Source organism: Talpa occidentalis, unplaced genomic scaffold (assembly GCF_014898055.3).
Source record: "Talpa occidentalis isolate TD23 unplaced genomic scaffold, MPIMG_talOcc4v2.1 talOcc4.4, whole genome shotgun sequence".
In the NCBI taxonomy this organism is placed as follows: Eukaryota; Metazoa; Chordata; class Mammalia; order Eulipotyphla; family Talpidae; genus Talpa; species Talpa occidentalis.
In genome coordinates, this window is record NW_023604295.1 from 144,082,431 (window position 1) to 144,099,583 (window position 17,153).

Consider the following 17,153-nt stretch of genomic DNA (forward strand, 5'->3'; position numbering starts at 1 on the left):
TTTTCTTTGTGCTAAGGTCCTCTCAGCTCCGTGAGGAGCTGGCATGAGTGGGAGCACACAAGCAACCTGAGCAACCCAGATGCTCTGCCATGTCAGAGGGAGGCCGGCCTCCAGAGGGGCGTCCAGGCAGCGCCCAGTCAACCACCTCTTAATCTAGTTCTGGCTCTGGAGCAGGAAGCCACGCATCAGGTGGTGGAGCCAGTCAACTTCTGGTCCACCAGGAAGCAGGAGGGCACCTAATTTCCCATCTGTTTCCTGTGGGCATGCTTCTTGCACAGGGAATGTGCCACTTAGTCCCTGAGTGTGAGTCCCATGCAGCCCCCATCTCGTGAAGCAACCTGGCCTAGAAGTTCCAGAGTCCACTGGTCCAGGGCACAAAACCCCAGCTTAACACCACGAGCTGTGTGACCTCCACCAGTGCCCCATCAGCAAAATAGGGGTGGAACGGTAGTGCTGGATACAGAGAGCCTAGCAGGGCCAACTGCAGCCCCTCACAATGCTGGTGGAATGGGGGACCGTGCAAAGGGCGCCTTTTCCACAGCACAAGTCGGTGCTGATCCGTTGGTTTGGTTGGGAGGAAACACAGGAGCATAAGACACGTGTCCTCTGCCTGGCTGCGTGTCCGCCGGCGTCTGCTCTCCTCCAGCACACTTGCCCGCGCTCATTCATCATCCAGGCCCGCCGTGCACCAGGCCTTGCTCTGGGGGAGTCAGAGATGCATCAGACATAGAGAGACTCCCACCTGGAGGCTCCCACTCCGGGGGCTGTGTGAGAACTGCGGGAGCCAGGCAGCAGGCACCCCTGACTCCCGCCCTTCTCCTCCAGGAGGTCATCGCCTCCATCCTGCTGAGCGGGCGGATCGGGCCCAACATCCAGCTGGCCGAGTGCTACGGGCTGAGGCTGAAGCACATGAAGTCGGACGAGACCCACTGGCTGCACCCGCAGATGACGGTGGGAGAGGTGCAGGACAAGTACGAGTGCCTCCACGTGGAAGCAGAGTGGAGGTAGGCGAGGGGCCCTGGGGTCTCAGATTGGGGGAACTGGTGCGGAGCAGGGAGGCCCTGGGAGGTCCTTCCTTGGAGCACTTCCCAACCCAGATCATCTTCTAGAAAAGCTGAGCGGCACGTTAGGCTTCACCCTCCTGCGACATCCAGGGTGTGTCATTTCCCAGGCTTACTGTGGGCTCAGCACACCCCGGACAGCTATGTAGGAGCACCCCCAAGTGGGATGTTGTTGGTTTTGGAGAAGGAGGCACAGAAGTACAGGAGGACAGAGAGCCAAGCCCGGGCTGGCCTGGGAATCTGCAGGGAATATTTCCCACCGGGAGTAGGGATGGGTAGTCAGGGCCAGCGCTGACCACTGCCTGTCGGACGCCCCTCTGCTCTCCGTGGTCCTGAGTGGGTGGCCAGGAGCCCCGGGGGCAGCCCCTTGCACAACCAGCTCCCCCAGATCAACCAGAGTGTCTGGATTTCCTGCCCCAGGTATGACCTTCAGATCCGCTACTTGCCAGAGGACTTCCTGGAGAGCCTGAAGGAAGACCGGACCACACTGCTCTATTTTTACCAACAGGTAAAGGGTTTGCCCTGCCCAGTCCAGAGCTCTCCTAGGAGAGCTGGGCCCACCTGGCCTCCGGCCCAGCTCTGCCACTTACTCGCCCGGTACCCCGGGCCTGGGTGGGCTGCAGGAAGCTGTTTCGGCTCCTCTCAGTGGGGACAGTGATGATGATGCCCACTTTATAGGGCAGCGTGAGGACCAATTGGTGTCTTTGCCATGTGCTGCTACCAGCTCACTGAGGAAGAAATCCTGACTTGTAGCGCTCACCACTTCCCGCGGTGTGAATATTCCCACCGTGGCCTATTTCAAACTACCAATATGACGTTAAATCGTCACAATTTCAGAAACCTTCATATACGGCTTTTGTGAGCTGCGCTGAGTGTCTCCCGGGGTGAAACGGCCGAGTCCCGGCCCGAGACCGAGCAAACGCCCAGCTCATGCCCACAGCCATCACTGGCTCAGTCCCCCTCTCGCCCCCTCTGGGTTTGCTGGAGACCAAGTCCGACTTTCCTTGGATGGTGGATGACCTCTGTCACAGTGCACCAGCAGGCTTTGGAGAAGTTGCTGACTCCTGCCCAAACCTCAGTTTCCTTTTCTTCAAGATGAGGAGTGACCAGGGGACTCTGCGCGATCCCTCGTGGAGCAGGGAGAGCATGTGGGCCCCTGGGGCAGGTCCCAGCTGTCCAGGGTTCTAGCAGAGGCGGAGCCCAGGCTAACCTGCCCCTTCTGCTCTTTATCTCCTGCTGCGTGTTTGTTCATAGCGGGGCGTGTGTGTGCCAGCCGGGGTGGCAGGATGGTGTTGGAGGCACCCACTATCTCTGGGGCCTCCGCTCAGGAAAACAGGAAGCGAGGGTGCAAGGGTGACCCTTGGCCTGTCTCCCTACCAGCTCCGGAGTGACTACATGCAACGCTACGCCAGCAAGGTCAGCGAGGGCATGGCGCTGCAGCTGGGCTGCCTGGAGCTCAGGTACAGGCTGCGACCGCCACAGGGAGGGGCTGCCCCTCTTCCCACTCCCACCCCACCCCTGTGCTGGACTCTGGGCCTTGTGGACTTTCTCCAGGGTGGGAAGCAAGAGTGGGGTTGTGAAGGGGACAAGTGGTGGCCAACAGAGGGCCAGGCCCCCCAGTGCCAGCTCCATCCCTGGCTGGTGTCCCACCTGCCTTTGCTGCCACTGCCCTTGCTGCCAGGCTGCCTGCTTCTCTCTGCCACTGGAGAGAGAATCATCGAATGATTCTCCAGTGCTTCTCTGAGAAGCAGGCGAGCTACTGCAGGTACTGGAAGGAGGGGGTTTACATCTGTGCAGGTGACTCCCCGCTTGTGGTAGGTGCTCATGAACACTATGGAATCAGTGAGCCCACACACAGGTTTGAGAGGTGACAGGTGTGTCTGCAACTGATCATGGTACAGGCACACGGACATACATGGAAGAAACTGAGGCCATCAGGGGGAAGGGATGGAGCTGCTCCGGGAAGGGGAGCAAGCTCCATTGGTCGACCGTGCGGCTGGGGCGAGGGTGTACTTTGCAGGCTCAGGGACCCGTGGACGGCAAAGAACAGGGTGGAGAATAATGGGAGATGAGCTTGGGAGGAAAGTCAGAACTGGCTTGGGGACTGTGGCTGAGAGGCTAAGACATTTAGCCTTGTTCTTGACCGCCCGGGGCCATTGCCATTTGGGCAGAGGAGGCTGTGGTTAAACTGGTGTTCTAGCACTTTCTTGACCGAGGCAGCACCATTCAGTTTCGCCATGGAGCGCCATCCAGCCGTGCATCCGCCCTCCCACCTCTGTCGTAGATGCTGCTTCCAAAGTCTGGTTGTGGGTCGTGATCGCCAGGAGCTTCTTAAACTGGAGATTCCCTGCCCCACCCAACCTCCCCTGGAAGACAGGCTAGAGATCTGGGTGAGACTCAGGACATGCATTTCTGACCAACCCCCAGAAGACACGCATGCAGTTATCCTCCTGAGAGCTGACGGAAGGCGGCCAGGGAGCCGGGGAGCCTGGGGCTAGAGGCTTCTCCTCGTCCCGACCCTCCCGGCGGCCTTCCGGGCGTAGAGAAGCTGGTCCTGCTTCTGCAGAGTGGGCCATGAGGAATTCCGGGTCCCATCCTGGGCATCAGAGAGCGCGCCGACGGGTGCCCCAGGAGGGGGGCGGGAAGGGAAGGGTCCCGCCTTGACTTCAGCCTCTGACACCATTGGTGTTCGTGACAGAAGATGAGGTCAAGGCACCTGGGCCTCCTCCTGTCCTCCATGTGGTCCCCAGGTCTCAGCAAGCGCGGGAACTCGGGGCCCTGGGAGTGGCTTGCACCCTGGCTGCAGCTGGAGGACAGACCCCCTCGCTGCAGGAGGCCCTGGGAGCTCTGCTGCCGGGGTTTGCTTCATGCAGTCGCGGGTCACCTCACGTTGTGAGGGGGGCTTTCGTCTTGCATCAGACGTCACCGTGAGGCATGAGGCTGCTGCGACGTCAAGTGCAGCTTTATGATGGCTATGACATCACCAGGCAATCAGGGTTGGGGTCCCCCGTCCTAGACATGTGGCCCATCATTGGCAGTGGGCCCTGCTGCCCGTGCCCTTCCTGCCGCCTGGGCCACGCGGCTCCAGCGACCTGACTCGACGCGACCTGCGTCAGGGCCCACACGGTCTCCGCTTCCCTCTGCAATGAAACAAGTGGAAGTGTGTGCCTGGACCCCCCACCCAGGGGCGGACTCCAGAGCCACGTGACACCCCCATCATTCAAGCCTCCTGTCAATGCAGCGTCACTTAGCAGCTCTTGCTGGCTGACCTTTGGGGTACAGGTTACATGGGATGAGGGAGAGCGTGTGGAGAGCACCTGTTCTGTCAGCTTAATAAAAGATTGTCAGGTCTATAATTTTTAGCATTGAATACAACGCTCTGCGCTGTCGTGGGCAACCCTAAAGTCGTGTTCCGGCCCGTGCTCCCCAAGAGAGACGGATGCAGCTCTGAAAAGCAGGCCACAGGGCAGAGTTTCCCAGGGCTGGGGTTATTTTTTTCCTGAAAGGTTCCAAAGTTCAGTCTACGGCCAGATCCTGGGCAAAGGTCCCCTGTCCTGTTAGTAATGCGTGGATGTGTCACCTGCCTGCAGACATATGGTTTCAGCAAAACACACATATTCTTGCCTGGCTTACAAAAGAAGTAGAGTGCATGCACGGAGCCTGGATGAGCAAGATGAACCCTCAGGGCACTTCATTCAATCAAGGAACAGTCAGGAAGCCCGAAGCGCTGAAGCCGGCTGCCTGGCCGTGCCCGTGCTGGGCCTGTCACCGACCTCTGGACCTCGGTCCCCGCATCCGTGGAGTAGGAAGGACTGTCCGATGGCAGCCTCGCAGGGGGGTGTGAGGAGTTCATTCGTTAATGCACTTAAAGTCCTTAGAACAGTGACAGGGCCAGAGGTGTCCAATCATGAATCATAATTTGTATTAAAATGTTTCTCTTCATCCTTATCATTATTGTAATTTATTGTTAGTAGATTACGTTCTGGAGCCATTTCATATTTATAGCAAAATGGAGAGGAAGGAGCAGAGATTCCCATATGCCCCCTGCCCTTGAAACCAGCACAGACCCCCCCCACCCCAGACAGCATGCTGGGCCTGCACGGGCACGTCGTTATCACCGGTTACATTGGGGTTACCCTTGGTGGCGCCCCTCCTACAGGTTTCAACAAATGTCTAGAGACTTTGACCCACCATTGTAGTCTCCTGCCGGATAGTTTAACGGTCCTAAAAATCCTCTGTGCTCTGCCTGCTCAGCCTTCCCTGCTGCAGGCCCGGACAACCTCTGTTTTTACTGGCTTCATGATTTTGCCCTTGCCCTAATGTCACATGATTGCAGTCACAGCTAATAAGTTACTATGGGTTTATTGGAGGTGCTTTATAAAGTCAAGTATATTCTGTATCTGCATATGCCCCCAGTGTTTAAACGTGAAATCCATTCCCCATATGCCGGAAATTAGCACCTGCCCAGTTTGAGGAGCCAAACTTCCTCTCCTCACCTGACATGCAGGACCGTTGCCCACCCCCAGCAGAGCCCCGCATGCTCCTCCCTGACTCAGAGTGAATGTGTAAGCCTGGGTCAGTTTGGTGGTAACTGGTAACGAGTAAGGGTTAAAGGAAGAGCATTCTGCTCGCTCCTAAAGGCATTTTATCTCCTAGTTACTTTGTTAGTGTTGGCCATGAGTTAATATTTCTGTGGTTTGTTAAGAGACAAACACAACCAACTGGATTTTGCGCAGATGTCTACTTTCTGCTGCCCTTTCCTGGGTACCAGCCTCAGGCCTGTGCCTGCCCAGGGACACTGCTGCCACCTGGTGTTAGCAGGGCATGGTGGCAGTGGGCTGGGCAGAGGCAGTCAGGCACTGGAGGGCGCTGCCAGCAGGTGCCAACCTTGGGGCAGGGTGCAGATGTTTGGTGCTCTTGGGGAGTGGCTGAGATGGGGATCAGGTCAGAAGATCAGGGACACCCTCTCCCCTGCCCCAGGCATCCCAGTGGTGTTCAGCTGCTCCAGATGGTGGAGATACACACTGGAGTGGCTGGGCACGTGTGTCAAAGTTGCACAACAGCTCATTTCTAGAGCAACTAGGGAGGTAGTTTATAAGACATTGATTTCAAGACATCGGGGTGCTAGCTGAGCTTCCTTTTTCTGCTGAGACATTTCCCCATTCCTCACCTTCTGCCACGTCCTGAAATTGCTATTATCTTTCATTATTTTGATTTCTTGCTGTTTATTTCAAAATGTGTTGACCCTTCCAGTTAGCGAACTGTTTTTTTGTTACTAGGTTTAGTCAGATATGCCAGTCCCCAGAATTCTTTCATCCATGCCCCGTCTGAAAACTCATTCATTCGTTCATTCATTCATTAACTATCAGGAGTGACGTGAGAGACCTCTGCCATCTGGGCTGGGAAGCAGACCCTACTCCTCTGAGGGTGATGCATCCCCTCAGTTTGGCATACTCTCCTGGTTGCCTTCTTCGGCCTGGCACACTATTCTGGAAGCTTTAGGAAATCGGCCGACAGTGTTACCTGCGTGCCGCATACATTCATAGAAAACCACTGCGCTTGCCAATCAAGCATCCAGATAAGCGCTCCTGAGGCCACGGCTCTTCCTGGGAGCCAGGACCAGGGTCTGTCCCTCCCCGAGCCCTCCTCTCCTCGTGCCCACCCCCTGCCCTGCCCTGCCTGGACCTCCCCAGGGCCACGTTGCTGCAGGCCCTAAGAGGCTGGCCCGCCAGGGGGATAAATCCTCCACATCCTCCAAGTCAGATCGGTGCTACCTTCACTTGGCACAAGATGAGAGAGAACACAGTGTCATTTCGTTGTAATATTGATAGGAAAAAACAATTCCAGGGACATTGAACAAATTGATGTTCATTATTGGAGAATCTGGATTGGTTCATTATATTAACATGGTGCTTCACTGGATGTTGCAATTTCAAAAAAAAAACTATCCATGACATTAAGTCGGGACTTACTGTTCTGCTGTTCGTACATATTTAACTGTGAAAGATCTAAAACCCTCTCCCCTGGCAGAAATTAGACTTAAGTATAGCGCACAGCAAGTCAGTTTGGTCAGCTCCTGGAAGCACACTTCCCAGCTCGTTCGACCCAGCGGGAGCAGCGGCACACGCTGCCTGTAAGGAGCTCTCAACGGGCTGGCCTGGAGGTTCGCCGTGCAGGTGGAGGGTGTGCAGGTAAAGGAAAGTTTTCTGGCTCAGCAAGCCCTGAGTTGCCGCACTGAGCATGCAGAAGTCACGTGGGCTCCTCCACGCGGATCCCCAGTGACACAGGAGGAGCGTGAGCTTCCATGGGGAAGCCAGATCTGCATCCCCCGTCCTGTAGCTGACTGCGGCCCCTGCCTCCCGCTGTCTGGTTTCCAAAGGGCAACCTGCTCTCAACCAGCTAGAATATTCCTTCTCAGGCAGCCTTTGTGCCTCTGTGGGGCATCTGGTGGGAGTGGGATTAGGGACGAGCTCAGACCCTGATTCCCTCGTGTCTTTGCTTGCCTCTGACTTCCTGGGCTCCCCAAGCTCAGCAATAGGGACCTTTGGTGCTGATGCGTCTTTGTTGTGGGGCTGTCCTGGCATGTAGGCTCATTGGCAGCGTCCTGGCCTCTCCCCACTAGAAGCTGCTGGGTCCATCTTCCTCCCAACCAGGTGTGACAGTCAGGTATTCCAGACTGGGGGCGTGTGTGCAAAATTGCCTCTGGCTGAGAACCACTGAGTTGGGCCAATGGAGGTCACATGTCAGGCCTCTGAGTATCAGGCCCCCAGATTGTCGCGTTTGCTCTCTGCCTGGTATTGAAACTTATACCCTTGGTGTTTATTGACAATGCGAGAGGAGGAAAAAGAACATGAAATCGGCTCCTTATTTTTCAGTAAAATGCATCTTGAGAGTATTGGCTTCCTTTCAATGTGAGACTTTATAAACTTTTATTGAGTAGAATCCACCTTCTATGGTAAACGTTTCATTTGATGAATTAAGCGCTTAGCGAGGTCTTCTATCCATACTCTGGCTGCCAGGACAACCAACCCCAGACCACAGGCTTGCCATGTTCTTTCTCATTTATCTCGTTGCCTGATTTCTTTCTAACCCAATTTTCTTGAAGTACATTTTAAAACTTTGTATCCTTGCATCATTTGTTGGAAAGAGGCTAGAAATTCATTTCAATATGGAAACAGTCTAATTCAACAATTCTTTCTGGGCCACTATTAACTATTGTCACTCCTTAATACTCATTTAATGTATGCACTCATTCTTGCTTCTATAAGAGGGATTTTATACGAGACGTTTTCTCTTTTGCTTTCCCTCCACTGCTCTTTGAAACAAGGCATCCCAGAGAGAACGATTTTTCTCTTGGTTTGGTGTGGTGTTCCTGTTCACACGCGCGCCTTCACTGCATCTACCATAAGTGTTGGGACTGAAGCATGAGGTGCGGGCATGGCCCCACTCTTCAAAACACAGTGAATTATCTCAGTTCATTGCTTTGGAACCACAAGTTATTTGCCTCTCTCTCCTTATGATATCAGGAGCACAAAATTGATACAATATCAGTTGATCCTGGACAAGTTCCCAGACATGTATCAGGACACCAGAGTTAAAGAAACACTGGGTGACTCTAATTTAAGCTCAAGAGTGAGACAATGTCTACAGCCGTTGAAGAAATTACAAATTACTAAGCAGGCGGGAAGCAGGAGGGCACACGGGGACACTGACTATTTAGTCTCTACTCAGATAGCAATGGCTATAAATAAATAATGCATAAAAATCTCCATCAAAACACACATTTGAAGGGAGAGATTTCAAGAATATATACATTTATGTAAAAATGAATAGGTGTCCCCTGCTGGTGGGATTATGAATTATTTTTATTTTCTCTTTCTGGTCCATAAATTCTCAAGTATTCCAGTCTCCTGCATCCCCTCATCGTTTCAGGGGCCAGAGCCCCACGCGGGCGCTATCCCGAGGTGGGGAGGGCGGGGCGTGGGACCACAAAGGGAATCCGGAGCCTGAAGGTGGCGTGGGGCCCTGGGCCGGGTGTCGGCCTTCAGTGTCGTTTGTGTTTGAGAACATTCGTTCCCGTGAACACAGACAGCACCCCCACCTTCCTCCTCTGCCCGACAACGGGGCAGCCCACAGCTGGGCACCCAGAACCCACAACTTGGGTCTTCTAGGAATTAAATTGGTGGTTTTCCCTTTACACCATTGTAAACACCCGATTCTAAATACCCAATTTCTTGCTCTCCTCACTTCCCTTCCTGGTGGGTCCCACATCTGGGGTCATGGGAGGGGCCTTCTAGGCAACGTGTGGGTTTGGGCGGCCGGCTCTGATGAGCTGGCGCTGCAGCCACCAGCCTCTCTGTGACCTCTCTCTCTCCAGACGCTTCTTCAAGGACATGCCCTACAATGCCCTCGACAAGAAGTCCAACTTCGAGTACCTGGAGTAAGTCCTGGCACCGCCCTTCCCCCCAGCCTCCCCAGTTCCCGGCCCTGCTTCCCCGCCTCACCCGCCTCCACTCCTCCCTGACCCCAGCCCAGCAGGGCCAGCTCCCGCCCTCCTGCCCTCTCCCGCGACTGACCAGAGTCCTGGGCTGGGATGACCGGAGTCAGAGGTGCTTTTGCTCCCCTTCTTTCAGGAAGGACGTGGGTCTGGACGTGTTCTTCCCAAAGCAGATGCAGGAGAACTTGAAGGTAGAGACCCCAGTGGGTGAGGGCCCAGCTTGAAGCCCGCACGTGCTGGCCCCAGTGCTGGAGCTAGCAGGACAGGGCTGGGGCTACTCAGGCAGGCAGGTGTCTGTGCTGGGACCCCCGGCCTGGGCCCTTGAGAAGCACCCTTTCTGGAGCTGGGTGCCCGGAAGCCTGGCTCTAGTTGCCACATCCGAAGCCAGTTAGCTTTGCGTCCTGAGCTCTGCGCGTGCCACCTCCCCTGCCCGCCTCCCCTGCCAGGCAAGCCTCCCTGAAATGGCAGGTGTGCCCTTTAGGTGACCTGGCAGGTGGCTCTGCCCAGGGCAGAGACCAAGGGACGGTCTCCCAACGGCTGCGGGCTTCCCAAGAAGCCCCCGGAAGGGATCCGAGCGGTGGGGGTTGGGGGTAGTCTCTGCTGAGCGCTGCCATGTGCCCCTCCAGCCCAAGCAGTTCCGCAAGATGATCCAGCAGACCTTCCAGCAGTACGCCTCGCTGCGGGAGGAGGAGTGCGTCATGAAGTTCTTCAACACCCTGGCGGGCTTCGCCAAGATCGACCAGGAGACCTACCGCTGTGAACTCATTGTAATGCCATGCCCTTGACCTGCCCCTCCGGGCCGTGGCGCCTCCCAGGCCACGTGGGGGAGGGCTGTGTTGGCTGGTAGGTTCTCGGGCAGTGGGCCCGAGATTGCGCCCTAAAATCAACTGCTGTCCGCCGGCACCTGCAGAAGGGGCTAAAATCTAGGCCTGCGCTGGGGGTGGGCAGGGTGTTGGCGGTAGGTGATCCGTGTGGGGGTTAGGGTAGAAGGAGCTGGAAGGCCCGAGAGACGGCGTCTGGCTTAGCGAGCTGTTGTTCTGACTTCTGAACTATGGGGCTGGCCAGGCTGGGGCAACAGCCTCCTCTCTGCTTTCAGCAAGGGTGGAACATCACCGTGGACCTGGTCATCGGCCCCAAGGGCATCCGCCAGCTGACAAGCCAGGATGCAAAGGTAGAGAGAGATGGAGTCAGCCCCCCTGCCAGTTCAGGCCATTTCCTCAGCCTCCCACCCCGCCTGCCCCATTGCTGACAGCAGGGCCTTGGCACGAGTGGCTGGAGAGGGTTTGGGGATAGCAGCTCTCGGGGCAGCTGGCACTTTCCTTCCCCATGACTAGGCCCTGTGCAGAGGTGGTGGGTGTGCAGGGCAGGAGAGAGGGGAAGAGGGTGCTGTTGCTGCTCGTCTGGCTCAGAGACAGCATTTGCTCTCCGTGGCATTGTCAGGCTTCCCCAGGAGTCCCAGGACCGGGGTCCAGGGCCCGCTCTACCACCCACTTGGCCAATGACCTTGGGCAAGTCTTGGCTCTCTCCAGACTCACCTTCTCTTCTGCCAAGTGAGAGCCTTGGATGAGATGATCCTTCCAGCCTTAATAGTCTTTGGTTTTCTCTTCCTTCCCTCAATAGACTCCCAGTTTTTCCTTTGCCCCCATAATGACCAACCCCCATGGCCTGATCATAAGAGCAGGGTGGTTTCAAGGGTCGCCTCTTTCCCCACAGCCCACGTGTCTGGCTGAGTTCAAGCAGATCAAGTCCATCATGTGCCTGGCGCTGGAGGAGGGCCAGGCCATACTGCAGCTGGGCATTGAGGGTGCCCCCCAGGTGAGTGGCCCTGACACTGGGGCCACAGCTGCAGGTTAGGAGTTTGTGCCTGACCAGCCTGATCCAGGCGAGCAGGGTGCCCTGGCTTCTGGGATCTTGTTAGGAAAACTTCCCTTGGTTCTTGGGCAGGGATAAATTATAGGGAGCATAAGTCAGGAAACAACGCTGTTTACAAAATATCAAGAAAGGGCAGATAAAGGTGACCAGAACTCAAGGAATGCACCCCAGGTGCTAGGTCTCCTTTCTCCTGTTGGGACCTGGCCCCTTCCTCATCCCTTTCCTGTTCTGTTCTTGCTTGTTGAGCACCTGCCAGGCACCCTGCACACACAGGCCTTGCTCTCAGAGACCAAAATCAGCTAGTTTAGTGTGGTCAAGGGGATGAGGTGGAGGGAAGGGGGTGGCTGGGAAAAAGCACCCCCTGGTGGCCTGGGGGGTTGCAAGCCAAGCCTCCCTGGAGAGGTTGGATGGATTCCAGGAGCCGGAGGCAGGGCCCTGCTCCTGCCACAAGGTCCTATGGGGTAGACTCCAGCCAAGGCTCTGGGGTCTCATACGTGGCTGGTCTCTTGTCTGCAGTCCTTGTCCATCAAAACCTCCTCTCTGGCAGAGGCCGAGAACATGGCTGACCTCATAGACGGGTACTGCCGGCTGCAGGGGGAGAACAAAGGCTCTCTCATCCTGCATCCCAGGAAGAGCACGGGTCTGATGAAAGGTAACCCGCCCCATGGGGAGCAGCGTGCGGGGGCTGCGCCAACCCCCAAGGGCAGAGCAGAGAAGCCGCAGACCAATGTGTGAACGAAGAGGCTCTAGAAGGGTGGGTGGGTGTCTGTCCTGGCCCCTGATGCCGCCTGTGATTCCATCCTGGGTCCTCGGCACAGGCCCTGCCCATCCCTCTGCCCCTGCCTGCTGTCAGGGGCGGCGTGGGGCCGACCTCTGGAGAGAGGCCCTTGCAGCTCCAGGGTGATCCAGCTATTGCTGGCACAGTGGTATCTGGGGTGGGGTCAGGAGTCCAGAGTCAGGGCGGGCACAAGTGCACAGTGGCCGGAGGAAGTTGAATCATTTTTACGCGAAGAGGAATCCAATTGAGGCAAAGGCCCACCCAGCTTCCACTGCCACGTCAGACAGCAGGCCAGGGCGGGTGGGCGCACGGCGGGGTCAGACGTCCACCGGGACCCAGTGTCCCGGCTCCAGCCCCCCTCTTCTCCCCTCTCCCCAGATGGTGAGAAGCGGAACAGCCTGCCCCAGATCCCTGTGCTGTGAGTACAGTGGGCCGGGCCGTTGCTCAGCCTGTATCTGCCCAGAAGGCAGAGCAAATCGGGAGCCTCCACCCCCATGGTTTCTGGCTCCCGGCTCCCAAGGGAGAGAGGCTTCTGGAAGCCCAGCGTTTCACAGTGGCTGTTTTCACCAGTAAATTCTCTGGTGAATTCTGGCCGGGATGCTGCTAAGTACCAGAGCCACCTGGCATCACCTTAGGGTGGGGGCGGCTACTGCCCCACCCCGCCTGCCCCTGCCAGCCTGGGCCTCTCTCCCGGGTCCTTGCCATCATCAGGAGCTGCTTCCCCGGGCAGAGGGAAGGAGGATGAGCATGCACCTGCCTGGGGAGCACTTGCCCAGGAGCATAGGAGGGGGTGGAGAGGCTGCCGGGGAGCGCCGCCACCCGGGGGCTGACTGGGGTCCCTTGCCGTCGCCCCTGCAGGAGTCTGGAGCCTGGCAGACCACCGCTGTCGGAAAGCTGCAGCATAGGTGAGCTGCCCCTCCGCCCGCTCCCGTGACGTCACCAGGATCCCTCAAAGTCACAGAAAGTCCACCTTCCCCCACGGCTTCCCAGTGAAGGCTTTGCACGCCACTCCCTGTGAGAGCAGCAGCTCTGAGCTGCATTTACCTTGGTCAACTCAGGCTGCCCTGGCGCAAGCTCAGGGATGGCCTCAAGCAGCAGGCGTTACCTTCTCTCCAGGAGAGCCTGCCAGCCAGGGCCCAGGTGGCCGCCTTCGCCTTCTTGTGGGTGTTAGTGGGCAGGGGTGGGGCTGCGGGGGGAGCTCTGGTTCCTTCTCTTCTCACAAGCACACGAATTCCACCCCCGGGGTGCACCCTCACGTGCTCATCTGAACCCCATCACTTCCCACAGGCCCCGCCCTCCTGGTATCCTCATGTTGGGGATCAGGGCTTCAGCACAGGAATGGGGGGGTGCAAAATATTCAGTTCATAACGATGTTAAATACGGACCAGGTATTATTTCATCCAGTCTTAGCAATGTTCCTAGAATTGTCCATTTCCAGGAAAGGGAAAGAGGTCAAGTGCAGTCAAGCCGGGCTGCCCTGGGCTCTGTGGCCACTCTGGAGGCCAGTCCTTGCCTGGCCCCCACCCCATGAGGCCAGCCTGGTGCCCCAGACTCCAAGCAGGAGCCACACACTGGTTGCTGGTGTGCCCGCTGAGGGCATCCTGCCCCCGTGTCCTGTGTCTGTCGCTGCAGAGTCGGACATCTACATGGAGATCCCCGATGAGACCCTGCGGCAGCCGGCAGGTAGGTCGCCCAGGCCAGGCCCGGAGGTGTGGTGCGGACACCCGGGTACCGCGGGGACTCTCCGCCCTTCGTCTTCGCAGACAGGGACACCCCGAGGCATCTTCCACCTGAAAGCCGAGTCATTCTCTCCCCCCACACTGTTGACTGCCCGTGTGCCTGCAGTATGGGGGGGCCTCGAACGTGGACATGGAAACCAGGCTTTGGAGGGCACAACAGTGGCTCTTCTCTGGGTCTGAGACAATGGAGCTTTCTAGAACCCCTTCCCTAGCGCAGCCCCTGGGTCTCGATGCAGGGATTGTTGGTGGGTCTGGTAACATCTGCACGGAGGGGCAGAGCCTGGCAGGCCCTGCAGGGGCGGGTGCCGGCCCTCGGGACAGCCTGCCCCTCCGTCCGTGCAGGCACCCACTACAGTGTCGCCCGGGAAGACGTGGTTCTGAACCGGATTCTTGGTGAAGGCTTTTTTGGGGAGGTTTACGAAGGCGTCTACACGAATCACGTGAGTTGCAGTCTCCTCCCTGCCCCTGCTCCTCCGCTTCTGTGTGGGGAGAGAGAGGAGGTGGATGTTCTGGGGCTGGGGTGCAGCTGCGTGGTAGGCCTGCGCCACAGGCGTTTGCAGAGTTTACGAGTAGCGGGGGGTGATGCCAAGGAGCATCGCCCCGGACGAGGCCAGCCGTCAGGGCCAGATCTAGAGGGGTGGCTGACAAGTGGGGAGACGAGAAGAGCAGGGTTCCAAGAAAATAGCAGGGTGATGTCTGAGGCCAAGGTTCATCTGGGGTGCCGGTGGGGTGGCAAGCCCTGCCTTAGTGGCTGTGATCCAGGCAGACCTGGGCCAGGGCACAGCCGGAGAGAAGGGCAGCGAAAAGGCAAAACCAACAACGAAGAGGGAGGGGCCCTGGTGATGGCTGGGCACAGCTCCACCCTGTGATTTGGGGGTCACTTGGCCCCTGGCCTTGGATTTCCCATCTGAATTATTTGCTCTCCAAGCCCTTTCCTGTCCTGACAAACGCTGACAGCCTGTCACCGTGGCCGCTGGGCTGGGGGTGCCGTGCTGCCCGGGAGGACACACTCTCTGGCCCGGCTGGTCCAGGGGCCCTGAGCTCACTCTTGTTGCAGAAAGGGGAGAAGATCAACGTGGCCGTGAAGACCTGCAAGAGGGACTGCACCCTGGACAACAAGGAGAAGTTCATGAGCGAGGCAGGTCCGTGTCCCGCAGGCCCGGGAAGCACCCCGAGACCACACGGGCCCGCCGGGCGGGAGGGGATGTGGGCAGCGCCAGGACTCACCTTGGGAGGGGTTCACGCCCGGCCCACCCCATCCCGGCCGAGCCGCCGGTGACCTTAGCACCCCCCTCGCCCCGTCAGTGATCATGAAGCACCTCGACCACCCGCACATCGTGAAGCTGCTCGGCATCATCGAGGAGGAGCCCACCTGGATCATCATGGAGCTGTACCCTCACGGGGAGGTGAGCAGAGGCCCCGTGAGGGGCTTCCAGGGTGTTCAGGGGAGCGCCTGACCCCTGTCCTCCGGGTTCGGGGGAACAACCCAGACAGCGACTGTAGGGGGGCCTGCGGGGGCATCCGGGTCCCCCACCCCCCGCCCAGGGAAGGACGGCCGCGCCGGAGCCCCCCACCCCGATGCTGAGGCCATACCTCCCCACATGGCCCCCAGCCCCCTGAGGCTGTAACCCCCAACCTAGCCCCCAGCTCCCCGCTGAGGCCATGCAGGGTCCTGACGGCTTCCCCCCTCGCCCCCCGCAGCTGGGCCACTACCTGGAGAGGAACAAGAACTCCCTGAAGGTGCTCACGCTGGTCCTGTACTCGCTGCAGATCTGCAAGGCCATGGCCTACCTGGAGAGCGTCAACTGCGTGCACAGGTGGGGCCCGCGGGCCTGACCCCGCCGGGGGGCGCAGGCGGTGGGGACCCGCGGTCGGGACAACCTGAGCCCCTCTCGGCCCCCGTGTCCTCCTCGGGCCTCGGAGTAGCGACGTGGACTCGCAGGTCCAGGCGTCTGCCCGCAGCTTGCAGAGCCTGGCCCGCCTCCCTGGGCGCCGGAAATGCTCCTGCTCGCCCGGGGCTTGCCTGCTCCCCTCGCCCGCCCGGCTGCTCCGGCTGGCCCGTCTGCAGAGGGGAACGGGCAAGCGCAGCGACTCCGTCTGTCTGTCCGTCTGCCTGTCTGTCTTCCTGCAGCGTCCCCTCACCCCTGCCCTCGCATCCTTCTTCCAGGGACATCGCCGTCCGGAACATCCTGGTGGCCTCCTCGGAGTGTGTGAAGCTGGGGGACTTCGGCCTCTCCCGCTACATTGAGGACGAGGAGTATTACAAGGGTGAGGGGGGACCCCATGGCCCCGAGGACAGCGCCCCAGGGAAGGCTCCCGTGGCCCGCGGGTCCGTGGGTCTCCGGGGAAGCGGCTGCATCGCTGCGCTTTCTCCCCTGACCACCTCCTGTGACCTCCCCGCCCCCAGCCTCCGTGACGCGTCTCCCCATCAAGTGGATGTCCCCTGAGTCCATCAACTTCCGCCGCTTCACCACGGCCAGCGACGTCTGGATGTTCGGTGCGTGGAGCTTGGGGATGGGAAGAGGGTCTGATGCTCACCTCTTCGGTGTTCGGGCTGAGAGGGGTCACGGGGAGCGGGGCTGGACCCCCACTCCTCCCAGTGCCGGGTTCAGTTCTGCTTAGGCCCCCGGGGAGGCCAGTGGAGGCCGGGCCAGGGGGGGCGCTACAGACTCAGGGCCAACCCGGCCAGTGTCGGTCAGTCTTTCTGGAAAGGCTCTTGTGACACGCAAGCACCCCACCCACCAGCCCCGGGGACTAATGTGAGGACACCCCGGAGGGCCCCTCAAAGGCAAACTCGAGCTTACTCTGAGAAGAGGCACAGGGGTGGTGGGGACAGAACGGGGCGTGGAAGGACGCCCCCCCAGAGCGCAGGCCCCCAGCCGGGCGGGGAAGGTCTCGTCCTGGCCATCACCACGGTTCTCCACAAAGGGAGACTGAGGCTCAGGCCCGCAGGGGTTGCCTGTAGTCCCGCGGCAGCAAGCATTGGCCCTGGGCTGCCACGCACCCCCGCGTCCCGACAGAGGCTCCCCTGCCTCCTGGGGCCGCCCCTCACCCCACGGACCCTGACTGCTCCAGGCAGCGGGGGCTGGGGAGACCTCAGGGCCCCGGGAAGATCTCCGTGGAGGGCAAGCCCCCAGGGGTGCGGGACGGGCAGCAGGAGGACCCCGGGGCTCCTCCCGGCAGGACCCAAGTCAAAGGCCACCGTG

At 58.8% G+C, this 17,153-nt stretch overlaps 1 protein-coding gene across 4 annotated transcripts in view; it reads left to right on the top strand.

Annotated features, from left to right (window-relative positions):
• Nucleotides 1-17,153, top strand: part of PTK2B (protein tyrosine kinase 2 beta) — a 103,627-nt gene that overhangs the window by 73,606 nt on the left and 12,868 nt on the right. For all 4 annotated transcript variants that reach the window (XM_054701072.1, XM_054701073.1, XM_037526497.2 and 1 more), the window contains exons 3-20: nucleotides 826-1,004; nucleotides 1,482-1,569; nucleotides 2,442-2,521; nucleotides 9,439-9,501; nucleotides 9,695-9,749; nucleotides 10,185-10,325; nucleotides 10,655-10,729; nucleotides 11,272-11,373; nucleotides 11,947-12,082; nucleotides 12,587-12,626; nucleotides 13,067-13,113; nucleotides 13,841-13,891; nucleotides 14,290-14,387; nucleotides 15,005-15,089; nucleotides 15,253-15,353; nucleotides 15,649-15,764; nucleotides 16,115-16,215; nucleotides 16,355-16,444. In XM_054701072.1, the coding sequence (XP_054557047.1) occupies nucleotides 826-1,004; nucleotides 1,482-1,569; nucleotides 2,442-2,521; nucleotides 9,439-9,501; nucleotides 9,695-9,749; nucleotides 10,185-10,325; nucleotides 10,655-10,729; nucleotides 11,272-11,373; nucleotides 11,947-12,082; nucleotides 12,587-12,626; nucleotides 13,067-13,113; nucleotides 13,841-13,891; nucleotides 14,290-14,387; nucleotides 15,005-15,089; nucleotides 15,253-15,353; nucleotides 15,649-15,764; nucleotides 16,115-16,215; nucleotides 16,355-16,444 (1,648 nt within the window). The remainder of the gene's footprint in view (nucleotides 1-825; nucleotides 1,005-1,481; nucleotides 1,570-2,441; nucleotides 2,522-9,438; nucleotides 9,502-9,694; nucleotides 9,750-10,184; nucleotides 10,326-10,654; nucleotides 10,730-11,271; nucleotides 11,374-11,946; nucleotides 12,083-12,586; nucleotides 12,627-13,066; nucleotides 13,114-13,840; nucleotides 13,892-14,289; nucleotides 14,388-15,004; nucleotides 15,090-15,252; nucleotides 15,354-15,648; nucleotides 15,765-16,114; nucleotides 16,216-16,354; nucleotides 16,445-17,153) is intronic.